This window comes from Schistocerca gregaria, chromosome X (genome assembly GCF_023897955.1).
Source record: "Schistocerca gregaria isolate iqSchGreg1 chromosome X, iqSchGreg1.2, whole genome shotgun sequence".
Lineage (NCBI taxonomy): Eukaryota > Metazoa > Arthropoda > Insecta > Orthoptera > Acrididae > Schistocerca > Schistocerca gregaria.
In genome coordinates, this window is record NC_064931.1 from 640,574,663 (window position 1) to 640,601,786 (window position 27,124).

The window sequence follows — 27,124 nt, forward strand, 5'->3', positions numbered from 1 at the left end:
GGCATTTGGCAAGAGAGTTATATGATTCCCTGTAGAAACTAATTTTTTGTTTAATTCACCAGCAAATCTCTGAAAAGATTGTTAAATATTTTACATATATCTGATTTATCAGTAACAGAAATATTTTTACTATGAGCACTCCATCTGCAGGCCACAAGCGGCCCATTGGGACCATCCAACTGCTGTGTCATACTCAGCTGAGGATGTGGATAGGAGGGGCATGTGGTCGGAATACCGCTCTCCCGGTCGTTATGATGGTTTTCTGTGACCAGAGCCACTACTATTTGGTCGAGTAGCTCCTCAATTGGCATCACGAGGCTGAGACCACCCTGAACAGTGGCAACAGCACATGGCAGCCAGCATGGTCACTCATTCAAGTGCCGGCCATGCCCGACAGCGCTTAACTTCGGTGATCTGATGGTAACTGGTGTATGCACTATGGCAAGGCCATTGCCATTTTTACTATGAACTGACTTTATATCATTGATCTTGTGCTGCTGACCAGACACTGCCTTCACAACTGACCATATGGTTTTAATTTTATCCTGCAAATTAACTATTCTATTTGCATACCACATACTCTTTGCCTTCATAATAAAAATTTTAAGTACCTTACAATGCTGTTTGTAATGGGCCACTGTAGCTTGATTGTGCCTATTTCTAACATTTTGATATAATTCCCACATTGCTCTACAGGATATCCTTATCCCACTAATAAGCCACCCGGGCTGCCTATTACTGTTAGTAGCCCATTTAGAATGTTGTAATGGAAAGCAACTCTCAAAGAGCATTTGAAATGTGTTAAGGAAAGCATTATATTTATCATCTATGTTAGTGGCACTATAAACGTCCTGCCACTCTTGTACCTTGACATGGTTTAAAAAAAAACTCTCTATTGCTGTTGGATTAACTTTCCTATACAGTTTGTAATTATATGTCACATCTGTTTGAGTACACAAGCCAATTAATGTTAAAATTTGTGCATCATGGTCTGACAGGCCATTCACCCTTTTGCTAACAGAATGTCCATCTAGTAATGAAGAACAAATAAAAATATTGTCTATGGCAATGCTACTGTTCCCCTGCACCCTAGTTGGAAAAAACACAGCCTGCATCAGATCATATGAATTTAGGAGATCTACTAACATCCTGTTCCTTGCACCATCATATAAGTAATTTATATTGCAGTCACCACATATAATAATTTATAAAATGTTTGAAGAACATCTAAGCCAACTGACAACCATGCTGAAGTGTGTTGAGACTGTAGGTCTCCACCAGAATCGGAAATATGCCTCCTCATTGCCCAAGAAATAAAAATCTTTGAGCATCCAGTAAGTATACAAAAATGGATAGAAACACAAGGATGCTGACTGACCTTCAAGGAATCCTTTGGGGAAATACAGGAGTGTGGATGAATCTGAGCCATTCCAATACTAAATAGCATTGCTGTTGAATAGAGGAAAGACTGCTGAAAAACCATAGAAGCCTTGAAGAATGAAGAACTGATCAAAAGAAAATTACAGTTAATAAACAAAACATTGTATTAGAGAAACTGTTATCTGATTGGATGGAAATGGTTGGTTGCCATCCCAGCTCATCTGCAGCCAGCGGTCATAAAGTATTTCCATGACTCTCCAACATCAGGTCACCTGGGATTTGTGAAAACTCCAGACCAAATTAGACACAGGTACCACTGGCCAGGTCTCTGGCACTCTATTAGACACTATATGAGCAACATTAAGGAATGCCAATGACACAAGGGAGTTCTACAATTACCTTCAGGGCATCTGGTACCAATCCCACCTGCAACTGTGCCATTCCATTGAATTTGATTCAGCTTCTTGAGGAGGTTCCTAAAGTCAACAAATGGGAATCGATGAATAATAGTCTCCCCTGACAACCTCACCCTCTATGCATGCTGTCACCAATGCTGTGATGACTACCAAAGCTCCAGATATTGTGAAGTTTCTTGTAGAAAGCATCATTTTGAAGCGTGGAGCACCCCATGTGTTGATCTCTAACCATGGAAAAGTTTTTCAGCCAAGACTAGTAACACAGGTAATTTCATATTGCAATATCATCCACAGAATAAAAACTGCCTACCATTCACAGATGGGGAATGTCCCCACATAACTCTTTAACAAAGCATCACCAGATATGCTCTTGATGTACTATAATGTTAAACAGAGAGGTTGGGATACAATACTACCCATCATGACATCTGTATATAACACAGTGAAGCAAGACACTATAGGCTTCACACTGTTCATTATGCTTCAGGGTTAGGAGGCCAAAATGACAATGGATACATGATTCCCATTTCAAACCATGTGATATTCAGTATGGCTATGTGAAACACCTCTTCACCAGGACTAAAGAAGCAAGGCAGCTGGCTTGCATACTGATCTTGCATGCCCAGGAGAAAGTCTGAGAGTGCTGTAACACCAGGTGTCAGCCAATAAGGTACAGACCAGGAGACATGGTATGGGTTCTTACACCAGTGCAGAAAGTGGGACTATCAAAAAAATTACTAAAAAGCACAACCAGAACTGGAGGCTCTCCCATTATCACTATACAAGGGACCATTACAAGATCTAGATCCAGGGTTCTGTAATCAGCTCTAATGACAACTCCTCAAAGAACAGGTCACTATTTCAGCAGGAGAGGGAGCAATGCCGCAAGCTGTGGTATATGCAGTATAGCATAGTTGTTAGCATTCTGGTTGGCATGCTGTGGGTTGCCTGTTCAAACCTGGCCACCAGCATTTATTTGCTATCTAGTATTTATCAGTTATGGAAGGGTTGTGGCAATCTTATGTTTGTATATTCTCGAATACTATTAGATATTTGTATAAAAAGTTGCTCTCTTCCTGCAGAAGGTCATTTCTGTTCTGGCTGTACTTGACGTCAGTTCTAAGTCTTGTACTTCGTTGAGGAGTCTCCCTCCAGATTTGGACTTGATTGTGGTTTTGATATGACAGTATCGTTTAAACAAACGTGTCTTAGTAGTGCACACATTGTCTGTATTGAACAGTTGGTAGGTGCAATTTTGGATGCCAAAATGAGTAAATAGTCACTGAATTTCAAGCACATAATTTCAATGTCATGACATTTCTACTACCCTTCAGTTCAGTTCCATTTGGATTACTATTTTATGACATTAAAAGTAATGAGCTTATAACTCTTGGCTACAGTTTGTAATTGAAGGAATTTTAGTGGCTTAATATGCTTAACTTCCACATTGTGTACAGGACCTAAGAATCAGCTGGGTATTGGTTAATAGCCCAGGAGAGAAAGCTTTGAAAAAGTGGTTGGGAGGCAAAATGTGGAGAAATTTTGATTTTCGGGTATTTTGTATTATTACCCCTCTCATGAAAAAATCCAAGTTATAGACTTTCTCCCCTGTGTGTGTTATCCAAGACCTTGAAAAAACACAAAGATTTGGCACTTTTTTCAGTGTTTTTTCAGTAACTGGTTTCCAGTGGTTTTACACAAAAGTGCCATTACATTTTAAAAAGCATTAAATTTTCTATATGTTTCATACATAACATGTTGGAAAATTCAGAACAACAACTGAGATACAATGCTGCGAAAATCTCCAAAAATGCCAAGAAATTGCAAAAAGTTAGATATGTAGTGGTTTTCTCTTAATAACATTTTTAGTGCAGTTGTAACCACCCTCTACACACAATGAGAAATGTTGCATTAACAATTTTAGTGAAAGTGGATCAAAAATTCCATCCTCAGTCAAAATAGTATTCCTGAATGTAATATCATCTTTAAGCCATTATAGGTATACAATATATATGCATAGTTCAAGAGTGTCATGTAATTTCTGGGGAATATATATTTTTAAAAAAGAAATACACAAATTTTTGACAGTTCATTTCTTCAACCAAATAGGCAGTGGACCACCTAACTCATCTTCTTTCATGTTGAATTCAGCCTCTGCTGCATTACCACATGATTTGCATCCACAATGAACACATACAGTGGATCATTGAAGTCCTGCTTTTTTGCAGTTGCATTTGTTGAGACAAGTCTTTTTGCACTATCATGAGATCATGATCAGCAATGCCTGTGACGTTGATTCTTCAGTCATTGGTACTGTAGTCACATCACCAATGTCCTTCTTCTTGACCCACTTCGCATGTCTTTTTCATACTCTATCCACATTTGAAGATACAGGTAAGTTCTACATGCACAGTATTGAACTGCATCTCTTGTTGGTGGTAGGCATGCCACATCAAATTTGGTGTTTGTAGCAAAAACTTTAGGGAAGTGAAGAGATCACAAATCATCTATAGAACTGTTTGAGACACATCCACATAAAGTGCCACAAGGAAATTTTCAGTTGCTTCCACAAGATTGTCTCTCTCTCTCTCTCTCTCTCTCTCTCTCTCTCTATCTCTCTCTCTCTCTCTCTCTTTCTCTCTTTTAAACACATTGAACATTTTAGTCTATGATCACAGAGATGTTTCAAGTAACAGACATGGTCCCTCCCAATGCATGGAATGTACCTTCTCCATACCACAAATTAATGTTGAAGTCAGCATTATCAAACAAAGTGGTATCACAGATTCCACATTCTGAATGAAGTCAAGTGAAGATTTATACACACTATTGTCATAAACTTCAGTACATATGCCTTCTATAATGAAACCAGCTGCAACCTTGAGGATTCAAAAATGGTCTTCCTCCAAGTTACTTCTCCTTTTGATGTACCAGATATCACTGCATATTTTTGAACCAGTCTTTTTTTTAAACATGAAAGTGGTGTCTGGCAATATGAGTCAGTAAACAATACCTCATACCCATAATTTTTTAAAATCTTGATTATACAATTCTAATGTCGAGATGAAACTCTCCTTCAGTCTGGTAAACCAACTTCTCAAATGAAAACTGGCACTCTTCAGATTTCTCTTCCAAACCCAGTAGGTACTATACTGCACAATTTTTTGTAGCACGATAAATGGTGTGCTCCATCAGCTGTTACTAAGTCAGTTCCCTCACATAAAGAGGAAGTGCACTGAAGTATTTCATGCAGTCCACTTGTGTACTGACAATATTCAGAATTAATTCTTTCATGGACAGTTTTCCACACAAAAACACTCAATCACGTCAGCCCAGAGGGGTTTTCCTCTGTTTCTCCTCAAATTCCATAGGTTATTCATTGCCACAGAGGAAGTAATGGTCTTTGAAATTGAAGACATATTCATACAGTGTCCTAAGAGACAGTCCAGGTGTGCACCAGGAAGCCCCTCTTTGGATGTAAGCTGCTATCAGCTTGTCACAATTATATCTCATTTGGCATGAAGAATGACTCTAAATTTTGTTTGTGCTATTTAAAAAATCAGAATTTGCTGTACATTTGTGCTTTGCACTCGACTCATGTAGTCTGTTTACAAGTCTCTCTTGCAATAACAACATTTCATCTTCACTCAGACTTTCAACATAGATGAAGCACATAACCAAATGTAAATCTGTATCTGACATTGCAAATGAACAAGCACATACTACAATACATCAAGAACTTCCACACACAGCAGTTCAATAGTAACTGACAGAAACTTTGCAAAACTCCAAGAGCTGTCAAGGGTGATGAGGGAATACTGGAGAGGGGAGGGAGTGAAGGAGGAAGAGAAAACCATGTCAACAATGTGTCAGCAATGAAAATGCAATAAGATCTATTTCCAACTATGTTTCATTGAAACACAAGTAAATGTTAACGTGTTGACAATTTGTGTTTTTGTTTTTCAAAAATATGTATTCCCCAGAAATTAAATATCTCATGAACTACATGTATATATCATATACATAATGGCTTTTAGATGATATTACAATCAAGACTACTATTTTTGACTGAGGATGGTATTTTCAGTCTCAATTCCACTTTCTCGGCATGTATATGGGGTAATTCCAAATCTTTTTTATGAATCTTTAAGGAAATTAAATCCTCTACAACAATGGTTACTATGTATTGTGCACAAAACTATACTAAAAAAGGTTATTACAGCAAAAATTACTAAAATATGTAACTCTGCAATCTCTTGACTTTTTGGAGATTTTCACAGCTTCATATCTCAGCAGCTGTACTGAGTTTTCCAACATGTTATGTACGAAACTTGAAAACTGATAGGGGTATATTTTTTGCCTAAAATCACTGGAAGCTAGTAACTGAGGAAAAACTGAAAAAAGTGACATTTCTTGGTAGTTTTTCCAAGATGGCAGACAATGCACAAAAGGGGGGATCTAAAATTTGGATTTTTTACAAGAGGGTTAATACATACAACTTACCAAAGGATCAAAATTACTCCACCTTTTGCAAATCCAAAATGTTATCTCTACTGGGTTATAATGTATTTAAGTCTCTACAAAATACAAATAAGAAACAATGCACAAAAATGCCTCAGTGCATATTAAAAATGTGGAATGCTGAAGTTAATCAAGACATTAAAGGCAAAAATTACATACCATTAATTTGTAGACAAGTAACTGAATTGTTGAATACACAGCCACTTTATCCTTTTGATCTTACTAGGATCACACTGTGTTCTAACTGCCCATTACCACTGTGTTTAAGCTTCAGATAATGGAAAATACATTTTTCCCTTCTTTTCAATGGCTTAAGACCAAAACCATGACAGAAATATAAAATAAAGAAGTTGTACTGTCAAATGGCAGAAATATCATTCAAACTCCAAAGACCCATAAAATAATTTTACTTGTTTATGAGGACATAATGAAGTGTGATAAAAACTATACAAATTGAAGGTTTATGTGCAAAAAATGTAACTGTTTACAGTTTTCAATTTGTTAATGTGTGTTTAAAATACTGACAGTGATGTTAAATCACTAAATAATTTTTTTCTATGAAACTGGTATGTAACAGCATTGTGTTTGTTCATTTATTGCCATTTAATATAATGCTGAGAGGTATAAAGACATGTGTGGCAAAGAAGAGCACTATGACATTTTAGCTATCTGATGACATTATTTAAGAGAAAATGTCAGTAACCTTAAAATATATTTTCAATAATTTTTTGAAACATTTTCAGAGTGTTCAGTAATGAAGTTGAACTAATACATTCCATCAAATTGTTCATTGAAAGATCAGTGCTCCAAGCTATAAACTCCTTGTCACTTCTGGTTGTTAACATTGGCAATGTAGACAGTGAAATTTGTAAATTATGTCATAAGTGATCTGTTTAAAAAAACTACAGGCAGGAACAATAAAGGAGACAATTTTATGGCTAAAGAAAGTTGTAAATTAGTTTTGGTTTGTTACAGAACCTATTTATGTGAAATTCCATTTTTACAGAATATGTCTTTTAGGCATACATTTATTTTAAATTTATTTCTTTTTATTGCAATGTTCCATTCACTTCCTTCAGTTATGCAGTTGGTTGGTTAGATATTTAGTTAGTTAGTTAGTTAGGCAGTCATTTAGTTAGTTACTTTCAGGTTTCATGGATCATTTGCATGATAAACAGTAATGATGTGGAATGTTTCATTTTACATTCACATTCCAAATTAATTGGTAAATATGGCTTCATGCTGAATATTTATGTTATAGTTTTTAGAAAAACATTTAATTTTGAGAAATAGCTGATACAGGTAACTTACATGGAAGACTTTCTCAGCCCACTGTTTGGTTTCATGATCACAGTGCTCTCCTGCGACAAACAACGTTCTCAACCTAGAACAAAGTCAATGTGCTTATCAAACTGAACCTTTCAAGGTAAGCAATTTTGATATTAATAGATAAAAATGTTCTTAACTGCTATTCAATCAGTGATAATATTAATGAATTTATAGTATACTAATTGCTTACAATAGCTGTCATATTCATTCATATCACTTCTAAACTGAAGCTAAAAGTGAATATTAATATGTTGATGGAGTTGGAGGAGTGTCCACTTACCACTCAATAAAACAGAAAACAATACTGGGAACAGGCAAGATGGTAATGTATACAGGTGTGAAAAGGATAATTATAATGCTCCAAACTCCAGATCAGTATACAGGGTGTTACAAAATTGTACTAACAAACATTGAAGGACTGTAGAGGGTGTCTTGGGGAACAAATTGAGGATGGAATCCATATCTGGAAGTGCCATCCAATGACACAACTCATAATTGAAGTTATAGGTGCTGGTGCCTGTCATTAGGCCATTCCTTAGGAAGCAAATGTAACTTTGCGTACTGACAAACCAAGGGTAGAACATCTCACAATGTTGTTTGTTATTCAGTGATTGTGACTCAGTGCCACAACCACCAGTGGAGAAAAGGGAACTAGCTGCTACATAGACAAGCCTTGTCTCCTATGAATGTATGTATGCGATTGTCTGTTGCCATGGTGGATGATAGTTTCAGAAACAGGTTTCCATCCACACAGTTTATTTTTCTCATGGACTCCTCTAAACTCTCCTATGTTTTTCAGTATGCAGGAAAACATAAACTACAGTTGCAAACCATTGCCTAAAACCTGCAACCATTAAGACAACAGAGCATACCGTTCATAATGAACAAGGCCTGGCTATGCACCAACTAGCTCCATCTTCTCCACTGGCGATCACAGTGTTCAGTCATTATCACTGAATGCCATTCAACACTGCAAGACATGCCACCTACATTCTGTCAGCATACAAAGTCATGTTTACTGAAAAAGGGGTACCCCAGGGCAGGTGCAGGCTCTTGTAACTTTGATACTCTGTAGGGTCTTTGGGTGATGTTTCCAGACTTGGATTCCTATCTTCAGTTTTTCATCAAAAGTCTACCTTCAGCTCCTTGAGGTGCATCATTTGTATCATTTTGTAAAAATCTGTAGATACAAGTTATAAGTAAGGGCATATAGAGTCAGCCCAGAAGCTGGATCAGGAAAGGTAAGATTTAAAGGTACTTTGTGCCCCCACTAGTTCAAGATTTGGAATAACTGCTTTTCATCACCTAGCCATGCACCTTTCCTTTTTCTCCTATTCTCCATCTCCATCATGATGAAAGACATTTAGAAAGTTAAAAAAGCTGGAGATGCAGCCACATTTTTAATTAAAGTATGTTTCAGTCCTGCACGAGTTGTCTCTAAGTTCATTTTTTTTCATTTGTGACATGCATTACTAATAAGCAGTGAAACTTATCACATATAGTGGACACAATGGAATTTCCTTAATTTCTAGAGGGCAGTTTAAAAAAATAAATGCAGAAATTTTTCTTGATTCCTATTACAATCTTTTGAAGAGCCTACATGCCACATACTGAAAGAAATAGAGTTGTGTAGAGAAGCACAGGAGATGCAATATATAATGTTAAAAATCTCAGATCTATGAACTTTGGCCACTTGCAACTCAAACTGAAAGCAGTCAATTGTGCTTATGTATATTATGTATTTATACTATAATAGCACATGTTGATGTATGCTTCATGTTTTCACATAAATTTTCTAAAGTGGCAATCAAATGCTATATGTCCATTTTAAAACTATATATTTCAAGTTTTTGGGAAATGTTTCATGGGAAGCTTTTTATCACAAGGAACATTGGAGGTATGGTGATGCTGTATCCAATGATTTGATCTGAACATTTTTTAATGTTACGCATTTCCATTGACTGCAATGAACATTAACAGTCCTGAAGGCCAAATTCAACCTCTAGAGTGACCATCCCTCTATAAATGATATCATCATCTCCAGAAAACCTTAGAGCCTGATGAAATTGGTATCTAAGTTATGTATATAAATAGAGAATATATTTCTTTGTGTTTCAGATGATGATTCCTCACCTAGAATCACACAACCTGTTGTTGTTACATTGGTAATACAGCACCACATTTCATCCTTGCTATAACTGTCTCCAAAATGGTGGGCTACCTTTGTTTTGTTGTTGTTCCTTTCCCTTCCTGTGTATGTCACGTAATGCTGATGTGTGAATACAAGTACATTATGAATGGTTGTAATTGTTATTTATCTATGACTTCTTAAACATTAGTGCATTCTAACCGGTTATGGGTCCAAAGCAGTAAATCTGTGCATTGAAGTATGTGTCATACTGGTAGGAGTATATTAGGGGTCATCAAAAACTTTCCATTCGAAGCCCATAGAGTCCAGAATCAGTATGCTAATCAGGCAAAATTGTTGTGAGCATTGAGGCCATCATCTCACTGACACACCAGGTAGAAGATACCCATTTGGCAAAACACTCTGTTCTGCTGTGTGAATAAGTCCCTAACTGCCTGCTGCACATCTTCATCTGACAGGAATCATTGAACCTTCAAGGCCTTCCTTAAGGGACCAAAGGCATGATAATCACATGAGAAGGAATCAGGACTATTGGGTGGGTGCTTGAGTGTCTCCCATTTGAGTTGCTGTAGCTTCTGCACTACAGTGTTTGCGATAAAGGGCATGTGTTATCATAAAGCAGCAGCACCCCTTTTCATGCACCATTCCACAACAGTGGTTTTTGACAGACATGCTGGTCCATACATATTCTTCATCCTCTGAGGGATGTCTACTGGTATTTGTCCTTTGGTGGCCAACAAAAAAAATTGTGACAGAACATTGGTCATGTTTCGACACATTTGGTAAGAATATTGCCATAGTTCACATTTACACTTTTACCACACACACACATCAGAAAGGCATGAATGCCACACTAATCCCTTGCCTACATGTCAGTACTTATAGACGTCCGCCCCTGGTAGCTGAGTGGTCAGTGTGATAGGCTGTCAATCCTAAGGGCCCGGGTTCGATTCCTGGCTGAGTCAGATTTTTTTTCTGCTCAGGGATGTCTACTGAGTGATGTGTTGTCCTAATCATCATCATTTCATCTCCATTAACACGCAAGTCACCGAAGTGGTGTCAAATTGAAAGCCTTGCACCAGGCAAGCGATCTACCTGATGGGAGGCCCTCGTCACATGACATTATTATTAGTGCTTATAGATTCACATAGAAGTCACACTGAATTTCATATGCACTGTAGCAATACCCTCAAATGGTTATGTCCCTTTATTGTTTGCAAAACGTGTTGTGGTTTAGTGTTTTGTCAAAACCATAAGCATTTGAACTCTCTTTTTGGAAGAAACCAGTTAAGTGATTTAATACCCATGAATTCAGGGTTTCCAAAAAATATTGAAATTAATGTTTGACAAAAACCACTACACCTGTGGTAGATAAACTAAAGATTAAAGATGATTACATATGAAAGTTTAAGATGAAACTATTTCCAATCAATGAAATATGCCATGGGTGCTAGTCCTGCAAAAAATGCTGAGAAGGATATAGATGCTTGGATGTTTATTCTTTTGTATGTAGATAAATATCTTCAGGCACACAAGGAAAATGCAACAAAGGAAAAGGAAGCTTGGGATATCCCAGAAAATCTTTTTGCTGGTACGACTAAAACTAGGTGGATGAATCTTTTGGATGCTCTGTTGGACACCACATTACCCAAATTTGAAGGAAATGTTCAGAATTCTGTAACTCATACCCTGGGTGTAGCCAGCAAAGTTTAGAGCATGGGTGTACTAGCTGATGGTGGACTAACTGCACGCTTTATGCTGAGAGGTTTACCAAAAGTTTGCATACTTTTACAGATGGGTTTAGAGACCAGTAGGACTACAATGAGTGAAAATTCATAGTCAGAAAATGTCAAATAAAGTTTGCTAAATGGAAATATGGAAGCATACTTCAAGCTAGACAAATATGGTGGTGACAATGCTTAACAGCAAAACATGGTAAGAAATCACAGCAGAGGTTTTACAAAGATAAGTAAAAAAAGGAGAAAACAAAATATTTGTTTTCATGGAACTATGGTCACTTCAAGTCTGACTGTCACCAGAGGCAAGAATCATCAAAGAAGGATTTGAATTGAGAAGACAAGTCACTGTTTTAGTGGTGTGTCAGATTTTAACCAGAATGAATGGATAATTTATTTCAGAGAACCATCCCACATGACTTCAAGAAAAGGATGGGTGCTTTCAAAATTTTGTACAAGAAAATTTCAAACAAAAAATTGTAAAGTGTGCTAATGTTGGATTAATTGACCAGGTATATCTTCCATCAAAAATGGTTTGCTTTCTTAGCCACTAAGTTGTTGTCAGTCTGTGCTTTGGTTTCTGATAAATATGGATGTACAATGTTCAAAAGGGGTGAGATATTTTGTTCTGGATTGGAGTCAAATAGCATTTATAAACTAGCAAATGTTGAAATTGTGTCAGTCAAGTACGCTCTAGTTGTCAGTAAAATTATAACACACTGGAAATTCCTGGATGGAACAATACGTAAAATAACGGGAAGGCAACCACTCACCTATAATGGTCTGATGTGTGGTGCATAGATACACATGACAGAAATAGTGTTCACACTAGAATTTAAGCTCTTACTCTTCTTCTCATGAAAGTACACACAGTTACACACACAAACACCCAAATGTTCACTACCATGGCCACAGTGAGACTGATTATTGACTATCAGTTATTGAGAGCAAGTTGTCTGGGAAGATGAAGGTGGAAAGTGGATAGAGGACACACAAGGCAAGGAGAGGCTAATGGGATAGTGTGAGGCAGATCTTTTAACAGATGTCTCATTGGCTGGGCACCAAGATGAGAGGAGTCCAGAGGGTAGAGCATGTAAGAGATATACAGAAAGAGGGGGGGGGGGGGGGGAGGGAGGTAGAGAGAGAGAGAGAGAGAGAGAGAGAGAGAGAGAGAGAGAGAGAGAGAGAGAGAGAGAGAATGCCCCCGCATGGGGGAGAAGAAAGAGGGGTGAGAGTTGGCAGAAACAAGTAGGTGATCTGCATGAGGAAGGAGCAGTGTGGAAAGAAGGAAGAGTGCAAGGATATGATGGAGAGACAGTCTCCGCCAGTGTAGTACAGAGAAACTTGTACTGCAAGGGAATATTCAAATGGCTGATTTGTGGAAGCCATTTGTGGTTCTGTGTGCAGATTGTTCAGCAACTGGATGGTCAAGTCTGTGGTTTGCCACAGTTCAGTGGTGTCCATTCATGCAAGCAGACATTTGGTTACTTATCACACTCACGTACAATGCTGTATAGTAGTTTCAGCACAGCTGACATATAGTGTAGCAGCTTTCAAACACAGCCCTGCCATTTATTAGGTAGGAAATGTCTCTGGCTGGATTGTAGTAGGAGGTGGTGTGTGGATGTGTGGGGCAGGTCTTAGACCTGGGCCAACTGCAAGGGAATGACAAAGGGTGCAGGACTGAAATAGGGATGGGCAAGGATATTCTGTAGGCTGGGTGATTTGGGTCAAATTTTGGGTAGGATATGCCTTATGTCAAGGCACTACGAGAGATAGTTGAAGCCCCAATGAAGGAGGTCATTTAAATTTTAAAGAACAGGGTGATACTGAGTGATCAGAGGAATGCAGTTGATGGCACGTTGACAGGTTTACTTTTGTCAGAGAAGAAGATGGCATGGGAGATGTGTTTACGGATGAGAGGGATGGGATATTGTCCATCCATTAGAAGCTCTGATTTTAGTCATCTAAGTATTTTGAAGACTCCACCCCCTGACTAGAGCCAACCACAGCATCACATAGAACATTGTTCACAATGCAGTTACAGCCTCCCACCAACTGTAAGCCTCCTTCCCTTTCACCTGGTCATCTCTGATAATCTTTCAGGAAGTTCTCAAATGCAGTGTGGCCTCACTTTATTTTCCAAAGCCCCTCCCTAGTGAGTCCCACATCACTCCTATGAAACACATAGTTATTTGTTGCCTGAAAATCAATCCATGCATTATCATCCTTTCTGCAGACAGGGGCACCACCACAGTGGTCATCAATCATAGTGACTATGTGGCTGAGGGTCTCCACCAACTTTCCAAAACCTCTGCACACAAAGCTTATGACCATGATCCCATCTCAAAAGTTCAATGAGACCTACAGCAGCTTCTCAAAGTCCTTGGTTCACCCCAAAACCTGACACTTGAATAAATGTCCCTCATCACACCAACAACTCCCTCCTCCCCAGCCCTACATTTTACCTACATCCCAAACTCCACAAACCAAACACAGAGATCTTGCTGCAAGTCATCCCACTGTGACTGGGCCCAATGCTTCCATGGAACAAACCTCTGCCTTTATTGACTAACACTTCCAAACTATTGTTCATAATCTCTCACCCTACATTCAACACACTGCTCACTCCCCTCACCACCTTTCCACAGTTGCTGTCCATTGCAGCCAGACTCCTTGTTGGTCACTGTGGATGTGATGAACTTGGACACCAACAGCTCCCATCCCCATGGCCATGATGGAATACTACTTTTCTCAACATCCTTCTGATACTGCCTCTTTCCTAATCCTTCTAGCCAACCACAACCTGACCCACAATTATTTCAATTTTGAAGGCCAATTCTATAAACAAGTCCACAGTACTCACATGGTACCATCCAATACCTATTTATTTATGGGCCATCCTGTCCAGTCAACACCCAAAACCCATTCAGGTTCACTGATGACATTTTCATGGTCTGGTCTCATGACAGAGACAACCTCTGTTCTTTCCTCCAGAGCCTCAGCACCCACTCCCAAATAGCTTCACCTGTTCCTTCTCAGCTCAATCAGACAACTTCCTAGATGTTGATCTCCACCTCCCAACTGGCTCCATAAATATGTCTGTTCATAAAAAGTGTGACAACCATCAACATTATCTACATTTTGACAGCTATTACTCATTCTATGTCAGAAAGTCTCTTCTTTACAGCCTTGCCAACCCTGAATGCTACATCTGCAGGGGCAAGCAGAAGTTTTCAAATTATACTGATACACTTACCGGAGCTTTAATGATCAATCTCCTATCATGATAATCCACAAACAGAGTTCCCATACCATCTCCTCCCCAGACATCAGTAATCAACCCCCCCCTCCCCCCGCCCCCCAGGCACTCTGGGAAGGTAAAAAATGAAGTGTAGTCAGGCGTTTTTCTTTCAAGAAAATGTTTTAAAAGTTGTTATTGCAAGGGTTTTAACGGGGTCAGAACTGTAACTTTTTTATAGCTAGTTATAATTTTAGCATTTGTCTTCCAAAATATTAAAAGTACTCCATACCCCCATGTCTAGGCTCTCCCTACCTACAAAATATCATATGGGTACCCTTGCTCACTAGGCTTTGACTACCTCTCGTCCTGAGATGAGGGATATTATGCCCAAAATCCTACCAACATTGTTTAAAGTAGTGTTCCACTGTCCATCCAAATTACAGAATATCCTTGTCCTCCCTATTCCATTCCTGGGAAAACAAGAAGCTGGGGGATCTTGCCACACCAACTACCACAGTTAAACATATAACTTCAAGTCATGCAGCCAAAAAGGCAGTTTATTTGTGACAGTTGACATGAGAGTTGTTAAATAATATGCATAACAGCCCTGTAACCATTCTGCATGACAACAAGAGTTTTCTTAGACTGTCCCAAAATCCTGTGCTATATTCTACTCTGAAACATGTTTGTGCTAAGGAACATTTTATTAGACTGTATGTGAAAAAAGTGAGATTGTTGTTAAGTACGTGAAGTTAAAGGAAATGCCTGCTGATATATTAACTAAACCACTTACTAAGACACGACACATTATCTTATTCACAAGTCACCAAACTAAGTGGTGGTGTTGTTACATTAGTAATTTGGCACCACATTTCATCTTTGCTGTGACTGTCTGCAAGGCAGTGGACTATTTTCGTTGTCTGCAAGTCAGTGATCTTTTTGTGTTGTTGTTGTTCCTTTTCCTCCCTGTGTGAATACAAGTGTATTATGTATGCGTGTAATTGTTATTTACCCATCCCACCTTGAGAACCAGCACATTTATACTACCTGAAAACAATTTCTTAATGTAATATTATACCAAAACGTGCACTTTAGTGATTAATCAGTGCACAAGAAACATTAAGTCAGCCTAATTGCTATTTTTGATAGACACACAAACAGAAGGTACAGGTCTTGGCTAGCTTTTGGAATGCACTTTCTTTTTCTAGCTGTAGGAGAAACACACACACACACACACACACACACACACACACACTGAGCACAATGTGGAGAGAAAGGTGTGTGCGTGTGCATGTCAATGAGTGTGTATGCGTTAGGAAGTGCATTCTGAAAGCTAGCCAAGCTCCATACCTTTTGTTTGTGTGCCTATCAATGACACAGCACCTTTGCCTTTTGGTGGGTCACCTCCTGTACTGCTAAATAGTTCATAATTTTCAACCAGCACTACCCATACATTTTGATTGCTAATTTCTGTAGAGTTTTTGACCTACTGAGTGAACAGTGACCTACTTTCACATGCAGGTTGTTTCTGAAACTCCATTTATCTTTTAGTAGAAGAGTTTATTAGCTTTAAGGAAAGTTGTCACAAAGGAAGATACAATGTGTCAAGAACACTACATGAAATTCCATTTAGTGACATAAATGCTTCATTCTGCATATCAGTTTTATAGTACCTCTCAAAAATGAAAGTGAGAGGGGTTCATTTTCAGTCATGACATGTACGTTATTGTTTGAATGTCTGTTCTCAACAACAGTAGCAGGCAGAATTAGTCTTAGCTCATACCTAATTTAAAATGCAATAGGAAATTCAGTACCTTTTGACATTTGCATTCGGGTCATAGGTTTTCTGTGATTCACCTAAATTGCTTCAGGCAAATGCTGGGACAGTTCCTCAAACAGGGCATGGCTGACTTCCTTCCCCATCCTTCCATAATGCAATGGGGCTGATGACCTTGTTGTCTGGTCCCCTCACCCAACCAACCAACACTTGCATTTATCAATAAGTTTACAAATTAATCAATTTCATAGACATTAGCTTACTACTGTGATTCCCCTACTGTATTCATGAAACAAATGATGAGAGCAACTACAACAAGAACTTCATAAACAAAAGAATTCCAAAAGAGAATTTCAGTATCAAATATGTTTTAATCCAGTATTCTGAACTGAACAAATTCTTTGACATTGGTGATGGATTTCAAATAAGAGCACACCTCTTGGAGACCTCTCACAGATATATAGCAAGGATTTTGCCCTCAGATTCATAGAAGAACTGTATGCACAGCTTTCATTATATTCATTTTGAGCACATTTACTTTTTTCTGGTTACAGTCTTAAGAGAGTTTCTGAACCTGTTGAACAGCAGTCATTATTTCTTTAGCAACTGTCACATTTTGTTAAATGTATTGTGGATCCATACAATCCCTCATTACCTTGATCAGTACATACTCACACAATATCTATATCTATAGCTTACACTGCAAATCATTCAGTCATGTTGATCATAAATTGACTGTAAGGTCAAGTAAAATAATTTTGTTTATGTAAATAAATGGTAAACCTAAGTTGAATAAAGTAATACTAGAACAATTAGCACAAGAGAGAAAAAATTATCAAAATCAGATATTGTTAAGATTAATTTAGTGTTAGTGTAAGAACTGATAATTAGAATCTGAAGTGAATCAAAGTTTATTACAATTATAACTAGCTTATTTAGGATATGCATCAGATTCAATTAAAACAAAAAACTTACTGTGTGAGTTGTGAACTGTGGTAACAGAATGGAGGTTTCTTGACAGGGTCACTTATAGAAGCAGCAGAGGAGTTTTGTGGAAGAAATGCTGACAGAAAGGAATACAAGGAGATCCCTTGGTGGAAACCTGAAGCTAAGGAAGCAGATTTGAAGAAGAATTAGACCTTTGGAGTATGATTTCAACAAAGGAGATCAGAAGATACAGGAAAATATAATGTGAAAAAGTGGGAGGGACAAAAAGTGGTTGCAGAGAAAAAAGAAATTGGAAAAAAATGGGAATTAAATGGAAAGGCGGAAAACCTCAAAGAGGTGTAGAGGACATATTTGATGATTTGCTGAATCCGTAAAGAGCAGCAGAGTAAGATAGAGGTATAGAGCAGATACCCTGTGAACTGGAAATAGAAAAAGATCTGTTGTGGATGCAAGTGGATGAAGCACTAAAGTATATGAAAGGACGAAAGCTGCAACTAAGTGTGGAAATGATTAGAGCAGATGTGAGGATACAGTAGATGCATAGAGCTATATGGAAGAAACTGAGAACTCCAGAAGACTGGAAGGTCAGAATAATTGTACCTGTCTTAGAAGAAGGAAATGAAAAAAATGGGGAGACAGAACAGCACAAAAGCAACTGAGAAAAGAATAGTATGGATTGAGGCCCATGGTAGATTTCATATTTGCGGTGAACAGGTTGCAGATTACGATTATGGCAGAGATCTACTGCTGGTCTTCCTGTATTTAGAGAAGGCATTTGACACTATATCCAGTTTGGAAAGCACTTAGTACAGAGTCTGCTTCTATACCTCTTTCCTTCCAAGGATAAAAGAACTGTTCCAGGGAAGTGTAAGCTGTATGAGAGTAGGAAGAGAGAGACAGAGAGAGAAGAATGGCTAACACAGAGAAATGATCTGAAACAGAGAGCTGCACTACCTTTATTACTTTTCGTAGTTGTGATGGATGATATAATGGTAAAAGTGGCAAGAGAGTTTGGGAACAGGATGACAGCAATGTCTTATGCTGATGATTTGATGGCACGAGAGAAATGAGAGAACGATTAGGATGGACTACAGAAGCAATTACAAGTTTCTGAAGAAGTTGTTCAGTTGGGGAGGGTCTGAAAATAGTGGGAAGTTTCAAATACGGTACCTGAGGAGCATAATACAAGAAAATGGAAGAAATTATAGAGGAAACTGAATGGGAAAGCCAAGCTTATAGCTTTATGGAAATGTGAGAGAAATTATATGAAACAAAGAAGTACCTTAGAGCAGCAAGCAGGCGATATACCAAATGTATTGTAGATCACTTCTGTTGTACACTGCAAAATGTAGGTCTTGAAGGAAGGGAAATCATAAGATGCAGGCAAGTGAAATGGAGTTTTTGGGAAGTCAGATAGGTGTAACAAAAATAGAAAAAATGAGAAATGAAAGTTTTTGTTAGATATCACATATGGAACAACTATAAGAGAAGACTGAGGAAAGAAAATTAATATAGCATGGGCATTTAAGGAGAATGGAGGAGACAAGAATGACTAGGAAGATATGAGAGAGGCTAAAGAAGGCCAGGAGACCAAGGGACTAAAGGGGTGGAAGTAAGCACCCAGAATAGAGGACAATATTGCTAGAGTAACAACAGAGAGGTGGTGTGAAGACTGGATAAGATGGAGAGGATTCTGTTGCTAGCACACCCTCCCTGCCAATTGTGGGAAACTGTATAAAATGATGATGATCATGTTTTGCTGTCACAAAAATAACTCTTCTTGAACATTTATGGGCAAAAGCAAAGGGAAACTTAAGTCCTATACAAATATATTGAAAATTTTCTTCTTGCACCATAAAATGAGGTGAATCCAATCAGGTGGTGTCAATCAAACCATTTACTGGTTTTTCCACATTTGGATGACTGAGTGTAGCATTTTAACCATTACATTGCAGCTGACCATTGTCGTGAATTCTTGACTAATCTATCAAAAACAAAGACATGTTGGAGTGTGCACAACTAGCAAATAACATTGTCAGTAGGTGTGTGATTCTTGTGCTACTCTTGTGTAGTCAACACAACAGTTTGAGAACGTCTGCTGGTGCCTGTTACTTCTGAAGTGTAACTGGTAAGTTGTAATATTATTGCCTGCATATGAATGTCTTATGTGATACAGTTTCATTTTTTGTTCATTCCTAATACTGCTTAGTCACTAAGCAGGCCTAATTACAAAACTGCATTTTTGTATGGTGAATCCAATCATGTGAGTATAACAAAAGCTTCTGGGACCAACACAGAAATCTAACTACAAACCAGAATTTCTTCTAAATGCAGTGAAAGCTGTCAAATCAGGAAAATTAAGCATCCGGAAGGCTTCAGAGCCATACACAGTTCCATATACCACATTAAATGAGAAACTCAAGGAAAGGTACAAACACAAAATAGGCAGTCAACCAGCATTAACCAGTAGTGAGGAAAAAACCTTGTTGAAGGATTATTGTGTTGTGTGAAATGGGGGTTTCCTTTGAGGAATAGTGATGTTAGGGACATAGTACATGCATATCTCAATCAAGTAGGAAGGATTGAAAAAAGTTTTTGTGATTATAGACCTGGGAATGAGTGGGTAAAATCTTTTCTGAAAAGAAATAAAGAACTAATAATTAGAGTAAGTGAAAATGTGAAGACGGCAAAGGCAGTAGTTATGCGAGAAACAGTGACTTATTATTTTAAAAACGTTGAAGCAAGCTTGACCGGTGTCCCTCCCTTCAACATTATAAACTATGATGAGACAAACTTTTGTGACAATCCTTGACAAGTGAAAGTAATAGTGAAGTGAGGCACAAGACATCCTGAAAGGGTAGTGGATACTCCCAAGTCAAGTATCAGTGTGATGATAAAGCAGCTGCTGACAGCTCAGGCCTTCCACCATACACAGTTTATAGGGCAAAACATCTCTATGATACTTGGACTGAAAGGGGGCATAACTGGTGCAGGTTATAATAGAAACCAAAGTGGTTGGTTTGACCTAACAATGTCTGAATCATGGTTTGTTGAAATTGTCTTGCCTCATGCCTGGCAATTAGATGGACCTAAAGTGATTATAGGTGACAGTTGCTTGAGTCATCTGTCATATAACATGATTAAACTGTGCCAGGAACAGGATATTAAATTTGTGCCTCTACCCATTGTGTCAGCCACTTGATGTGGCCTTGTTTTAGACCTCTAAAACTTGCTTGGAGAAATGTGCTACATGATTGGAAAAGGAAGAATAGAGGAGTGGTGCAAAAATCTGAATTTCCTAGGATGTTGAAAAAAACCTTTGAAAATATAGCTACCATGTCCAAACCAAATGTAGTATCTAAGTTCAGAAAAAGCAGGAAATTTTCCTTTCTGTCCCAATAAAGTCATTTCACAGTTTTCAGAAGCAAGTGATAACAATGCACATGGAACCAGCTCATAAGAAGTTTCTTGGGCAGCAGCCTTCGAAATGCAATTAAAGCAAGTTTGCTCTAATGAAACAAAAGGAAAGCTACGTCAAGCTAAGCATTTAGCATTAACTCCACGAAAAGGAATCGTTATCAGTGTCTTCAATGAAAATGATAATGATGGGGCAGCAAGCAGGGAGTTCCTATCCAGAACATCTAACACTGATCTAAAACAGTATGAGTCAAATAAAAATGAAGAAATGCACAAGGAGAAGGATAATGATTGGCACGAATTTAAAGAAAATGACTTCATCATAGTAAAATTTCATAAGAAAAAAAGGTTCAGGACTTCTATTGGTAAAATTGAAAGGATCTCTAATGACACCAATGAAATGACATTTCTGAGAAAGAAAGTTCTTGATGGTAATGTCTTTCCAGAAATTGACGATGCAACGGAGTTAGAAAGGGCCCAAATTATTAAAAAATTGTTCCAGAACATAGAAGGGAGGTTAATTTATTTTTGGATGGATGGATGATTATGACATTGAGTGAATACTTTCCACATTGATTACAACATATAGTAACTAAAAATTAATATTTGTTTGTCAAATTTCATGAATTCAAGTGTTTTGATGGCAAAAATCCCAAGTTTAATGTGCTCATAAATTTTTTTTTAGTTTAGAAATTGTAAAATTTTGTTGCAAATACAACAACATATTTAAAAAAATCAAAATAGTGATTGGATTCACTCCACTGGAAGTTTGATTCCATTCCTGCATACAAAATACAATGGTGATTGAATTTGACCCAACTGAGGAGGTGAGACCAATCAAAAATTAACTTAAAATAATAACTGCAATTTTAAACTAAAAATAACATGATACATGAATATATCATTATCAAGGTTGTGAAATTAACATACTGAATTTTTATTCCGATATCACAAAAGTAAATGGACGAAATAAAAAAAAAAAAAAGAAACCTGCCATTTTTGATTGGATTCACCTCATTTTATGGTACCCTCTAATACTAATTAGGTAGCTAGCTATAAATATGACAATTAAGAAACATGTAATTTAACTATATTTAAGGCTGAATTCATTGGAAACTAACGATTCAGTTGAGTATCTCTTTCCGTGTTGTATCTCTGGATCAACTCTCCTTATTACACGTAGTGCAGTTGGTGCAGTAAGCAAAGCATTTACTTGATGTTGTTGTATTATCCTGAAAGAAACAAAAAAGAAGTGTATTAATATTTCTATGATTATGTGTTTTTTTTTATGTAACAAGCATTCAGTGCAATACTTTTTGATAACTTTGTTTTCCTTAGTTTCTGTAAAATATTAGCCATGAGATTTAAAACTGAAAATAATGTTATTTATTAAAAACAATAGAGGGAAGAGGATAGATCACTTCTCACCATAAAGATGACATGTTGAGTTGCAGACCACAAGTAGGTTTGGCCAAAGCCTTCTTCAGAAAAGAAAATACACGCACATTGATTCACAGAAGCAAGCACACCTCATACACATATGACTGCAATTTCTGGAAACTCAGACTGGAGTATTGATTAAAGGGAAGAATGTGGGCAATTGTAGTCAGTACACTATGATCTGTTGTTATCATCACAAATAACAGTGTAAAACTATAATGCAGATAAAAATGAAATTATAATGTTACTCAACTGACGACAAAACCACAAGCACATAGCGTATACCTGAGAAACAAATAAAATAAGTTGATAACATACAGAATGTTTTGGCCCTATGAAACATTGTGAATCTGAATATGACAGAGACCAACATGATGAAAGAAGTCACAGAAGATATGTCCCATCTTTTGTGGTAAAATAAGTCAAAACAGCATAAGAATTAATCAGATGGTGTTAGTGCATGGAGGAAATGCAACAGAAAAAAAAACAGTCAGACAAAATAGATATGACTGACTGCCAAATGTTGTCACTTTCTCAACTGTGAACGACCACGATGACCTCACTTCTTTCATATGTCAGATAGTAAGAGAAGAGATACAGCAATTTATCACAGCCAGATATATCAGACCAAGTACACAAGGGACAGTGGCTATTAATGTCAAACTCCTACGTCAGGAGATAATAGAGAATGTCAAACAACAGGTTAACAATTTTTAGCACCAGTCTCAACCACCAGTTGTATGTACCATGAAAGATGGGCTCTCCCCACTCAGACTTATGCCACAGCTGTCAAATGATAACCCAGCATCTAACCAACACATGTATAGCCAACTCCACAAAAGGACAGACATTTAGAGAACAGAGTACAAGACACCAGTATGTTTCTGCTATGGACACCCTGGACAAGTTGTGTGTTACTGCAAAGAAAGAAAATGAGTTTTCAACAACTACTGCACCTTCACATGCCAACCAACACAAAAGTTCTATTCATTCTATCCACGTAGCTGCTCGCCTACCTGCTAAATTCAGAAAACTAAGTAAGGTGACCATCTGCAATGGTGAAACCATCATAGATGAAAATCCTCTTGAGATAACCATTACTAAGATATCAGGATATCTCATCAGCTGTATCATCAACAGGCACACTGTCCAGGCACTGGCTCACTCAGGAGCTACTTTTCTGTAATGTTAAATGCTTATGATCTCCAGCAAAAGAGGAGTATATTCCATAATATGAAAGCAACTACAGTGAATGTCACAATCAGGAAATGTGTTCAGACAACAGGACCATGTATTGCAAGAGTAACTATCAGCTTTTGAGTTTGGAATTTTAACAGCATATAATTATGATGTTATTCTCAGATGGAACTTCTTGCAGTCACAGACTGTGGAACATGAGAGATCCTAACTGACAAAGCTATTCCAAGAAGCACACATAACCAATATTGTTTGTTCCTGAAGAGATTGTTATTCCTGTCATGACTGAGATGAGTTCCAGTCATCAATGTGGATGCTTAATTAAACTGTGAAACTTTTGGTGATAGAAAATAGCTACTCAAGCACACAAAGGAAGTCTACATACCAGTGATGAACATAAGCGGTGCAGGAGGTCAAGAAGTTGTTCTGTCACTAACTGTCACAAATAGCCACACCTTTTTTGTAAAAGTATGCACATAGGAAGAGCTGAACCAGTCCAGGATGAAGAATCATGCATCTCTATCACTACAGACAACATGGTGAAGGAAGCAACTGTCAAACTGCCAATAGGGTCTGGTATGACTGAGGAACAACATCAGCGAGTCTTAGCCATTCAGTGCCAGTTTTCAGATACTTCAAAATCCTGAATGGAGAAAAGACAGACCAAGCAGCCCACAGTAAAATACCATATCAACAACCATTTGGCCAGCATTGGTATGGAATCTGAAAGATGCACAATTCGAGAGGAACTGGGAAGATGCTTCAAGATGAGATCATTAAACCTTCAGAGAGTGATTGTTCCTATTCTATGGTCCTCATGAGCAAGATGGGTGGCCCATGGCTTTTTGTGTTGATTATTGGTGATTTTCATTAAATCATAAAGAATGTTGACAAGCTATTGCTGTGCATTGATGACATCTTAGACTGTTGAAATGAGCACAGTATTTCTCAATATGGACATGCAGATGGGATTTTGGCAAATTAAGGTTGACAAGGCTGACTTTGAAAACACTGCCTTCATAACATCTGACACCATTTATGAATTCAAAATTATGTCATTTGGACTATGTTATGCTCAGTCACCTACAATCATATGATGAACAACAATCTCTGACACCTTAAATGGCTGACATACCTTTGCTACCATATGACATTGTTGTTTTGATGAAATTTGAAGAACATCCCAGATACCTGACAAACGTGCTGAAGTCTGCTCAGACTGCAAGTCTGAATACAAAAACGACACTCTTCATCACCCAAGAAATAAAAATCTTAGACACCACAACACTATGGAGTTAATCCTGAGCTAGAGAAAATATGAGCAATAACTGATTTTCCAATTCCCCAGCATGTTTATGATGTGAGAAATTTCCCAGGAGTGTGCTCATAGTACCTGTGATTTGTAAAGGACATCTGCACCAAGGCATGGCCCTTGAAAGAACTATTGGAGGGAGATGCTAAATGTTTCCAGAATGAGATGCAAGGAAGATCTTTCAGTGTCATTAAGGAAGCACTAACTTATTCTTCAGACCTAGCAGTGTATGAAGAGAATGATGGGACAAAACTTTACTACACTATTAGTGGGTGTGGGATGGGTACATTTCTAGTAAACATTCAGGTAGGTACTGAAAACGTGGTAGCTTATGCTTCCAGGGTACTGACCAAGTCCAAGAGGAACCTGTCTACAACCAAGAGAAAGTGCAATGTCATTGTTTGAGCTATCAACAAGTTATGGCCATATTTATTTGGCAAATGACTCACCACTGTGATGAATCAGCATTCTATATGCACGTTGATTGACCTGAGATATTGACTGGTGAGATGGGCACTGAGGCTTAAGGAGTATGATGACACAATGTTCCATAAAACTGGAGCAAACACAAGGTCACCACTTGCCTTTCTAGGAGTTCTTTAGTAGAACATGGCAGCATATACCAAATCTGAGTCACTGCTGTGTTAAATGACATTGCTGCTAGATGCTTTGAAGAAGGAGCTAGCAATCAAAGTAGAATTTGAATTAAGGGTCAGAACATTGGGGCAAAAATGGATGGTTCCTCATCATCCAAGCAGATATATGACTAGCTATCTCTATCCATTTCCATGATACTTCATCCTCTCATCTAAGATTTCTGAATATTCTAACCAGAATCAGATGCAGGTATCACTGGTCATGTCTCTACTGATCTGTTAGGTGCTGGCTGTGGTGGCCGAGTGGTTCTAGGCGCTACAGTCTGGAACTGTGTGACCACTATGGCCACATGTTCGAATCCTGCCTCAAGCATGGATGTGTGTGTTGTCCTTAGGTTAATTAGGTTTAAGTAGTTCTAAGTTCTACATCTACATCTACATTTACATTTATACTCAGCAAGCCACCCAACAGTGTGTGGCAGAGGGCACTTTATGTGCCACTGTCATTACTTCCCTTTTCTGTTCCAGTCGCATATGGTTCGCGGGAAAAACGACTGTCTGAAAGTCTCTGTGCGCGCATGAAACTCTCTAATTTTACCTTCGTGATCTCCTCGGGAGGTATAAGTAGGGGGAAGAAATATATTCAATACCTCATCCAGAAACGCACCCTCTCGAAAGCTGGTGAGCAAGCTACACCGCGATGCAGAGCGCCTCTCTTGCAGAGTCTGCCTCTTGAGTTTCCTAAACATCTCCGTAACACTATCACGGTTACCAAATAATCCTGTGACGAACCGCGCCGCTCTTCTTTGGATCTTCTCTATCTCCTCTGTCAACCCGATCTGGTACGGATCCCACACTGATGAGCAATACTTAAGTATAGGTCAAACGAGTATTTTGTAAGCCACCTCCTTTGTTGATGGACTACATTTTCTAAGGACTCTCCCAATGAATCTCAATCTGGTACCCACCTTACCAACAATTAATTTTATATGGTCATTCCACTTCAAATCGTTCCACACGCATACTCCCAGATATTTTACAGAAGTAACTGCTACCAGTGTTTGTTCCGCTATCATATAATCATACAATAAAGGATCCTTCTTTCTATGTATTCGCAGTACATTACATTTGTTTATGTTAAGGGTCAGTTGCCACTCCCTGCACCAAGTGCCTATCCACTGCAGATCTTCCTGCATTTTGCTACAATTTTCTAATGTTGCAACTTCTCTGTATACTACAGCATCATCCGAAAAAAAGCCGCATGGAACTTCCCACACTATCTACTAGGTCATTTATATATATTGTGAAAAGCAATGGTCCCATAACACTCCCCTCTGGCACACCAGAGGTTACTTTAATGTCTGTAGACGTCTCTCCATTGATAACAACATGCTGTGTTATGTTTGCTAAAAACTATTCAATCCAGCCACACAGCTGGTCTGATATTCCGTAGGCTCTTACTTTGTTTATCAGGCGACAGTGCGGAGCTGTATCTAATGCCTTCCAGAAGGCAAGGAAAATAGCATCTACCTGGGAGCCTGTGTCGAATATTTTCTGGGTCTCAGGAACAAATAAAGTGAGTTGGGTCTCACATGATTGCTGTTTCTGGAATCCATGTTGATTCCTACAGAGTAGATTCTGGGTTTACAAAAACGACATGAT

At 38.1% G+C, this 27,124-nt stretch overlaps 1 protein-coding gene across 1 annotated transcript in view; it reads right to left on the reverse strand.

Annotated features, from left to right (window-relative positions):
- The window catches only part of LOC126298220 (acyl-CoA synthetase short-chain family member 3, mitochondrial), a 335,348-nt gene that overhangs the window by 66,820 nt on the left and 241,404 nt on the right, over positions 1-27,124 (reverse strand). The window contains exons 8-9 of the mRNA XM_049989525.1: positions 22,039-22,149; positions 7,629-7,701 (exon numbers count right to left, since the gene is read on the reverse strand). Of these exons, the coding sequence (XP_049845482.1) occupies positions 7,629-7,701; positions 22,039-22,149 (184 nt within the window). The remainder of the gene's footprint in view (positions 1-7,628; positions 7,702-22,038; positions 22,150-27,124) is intronic.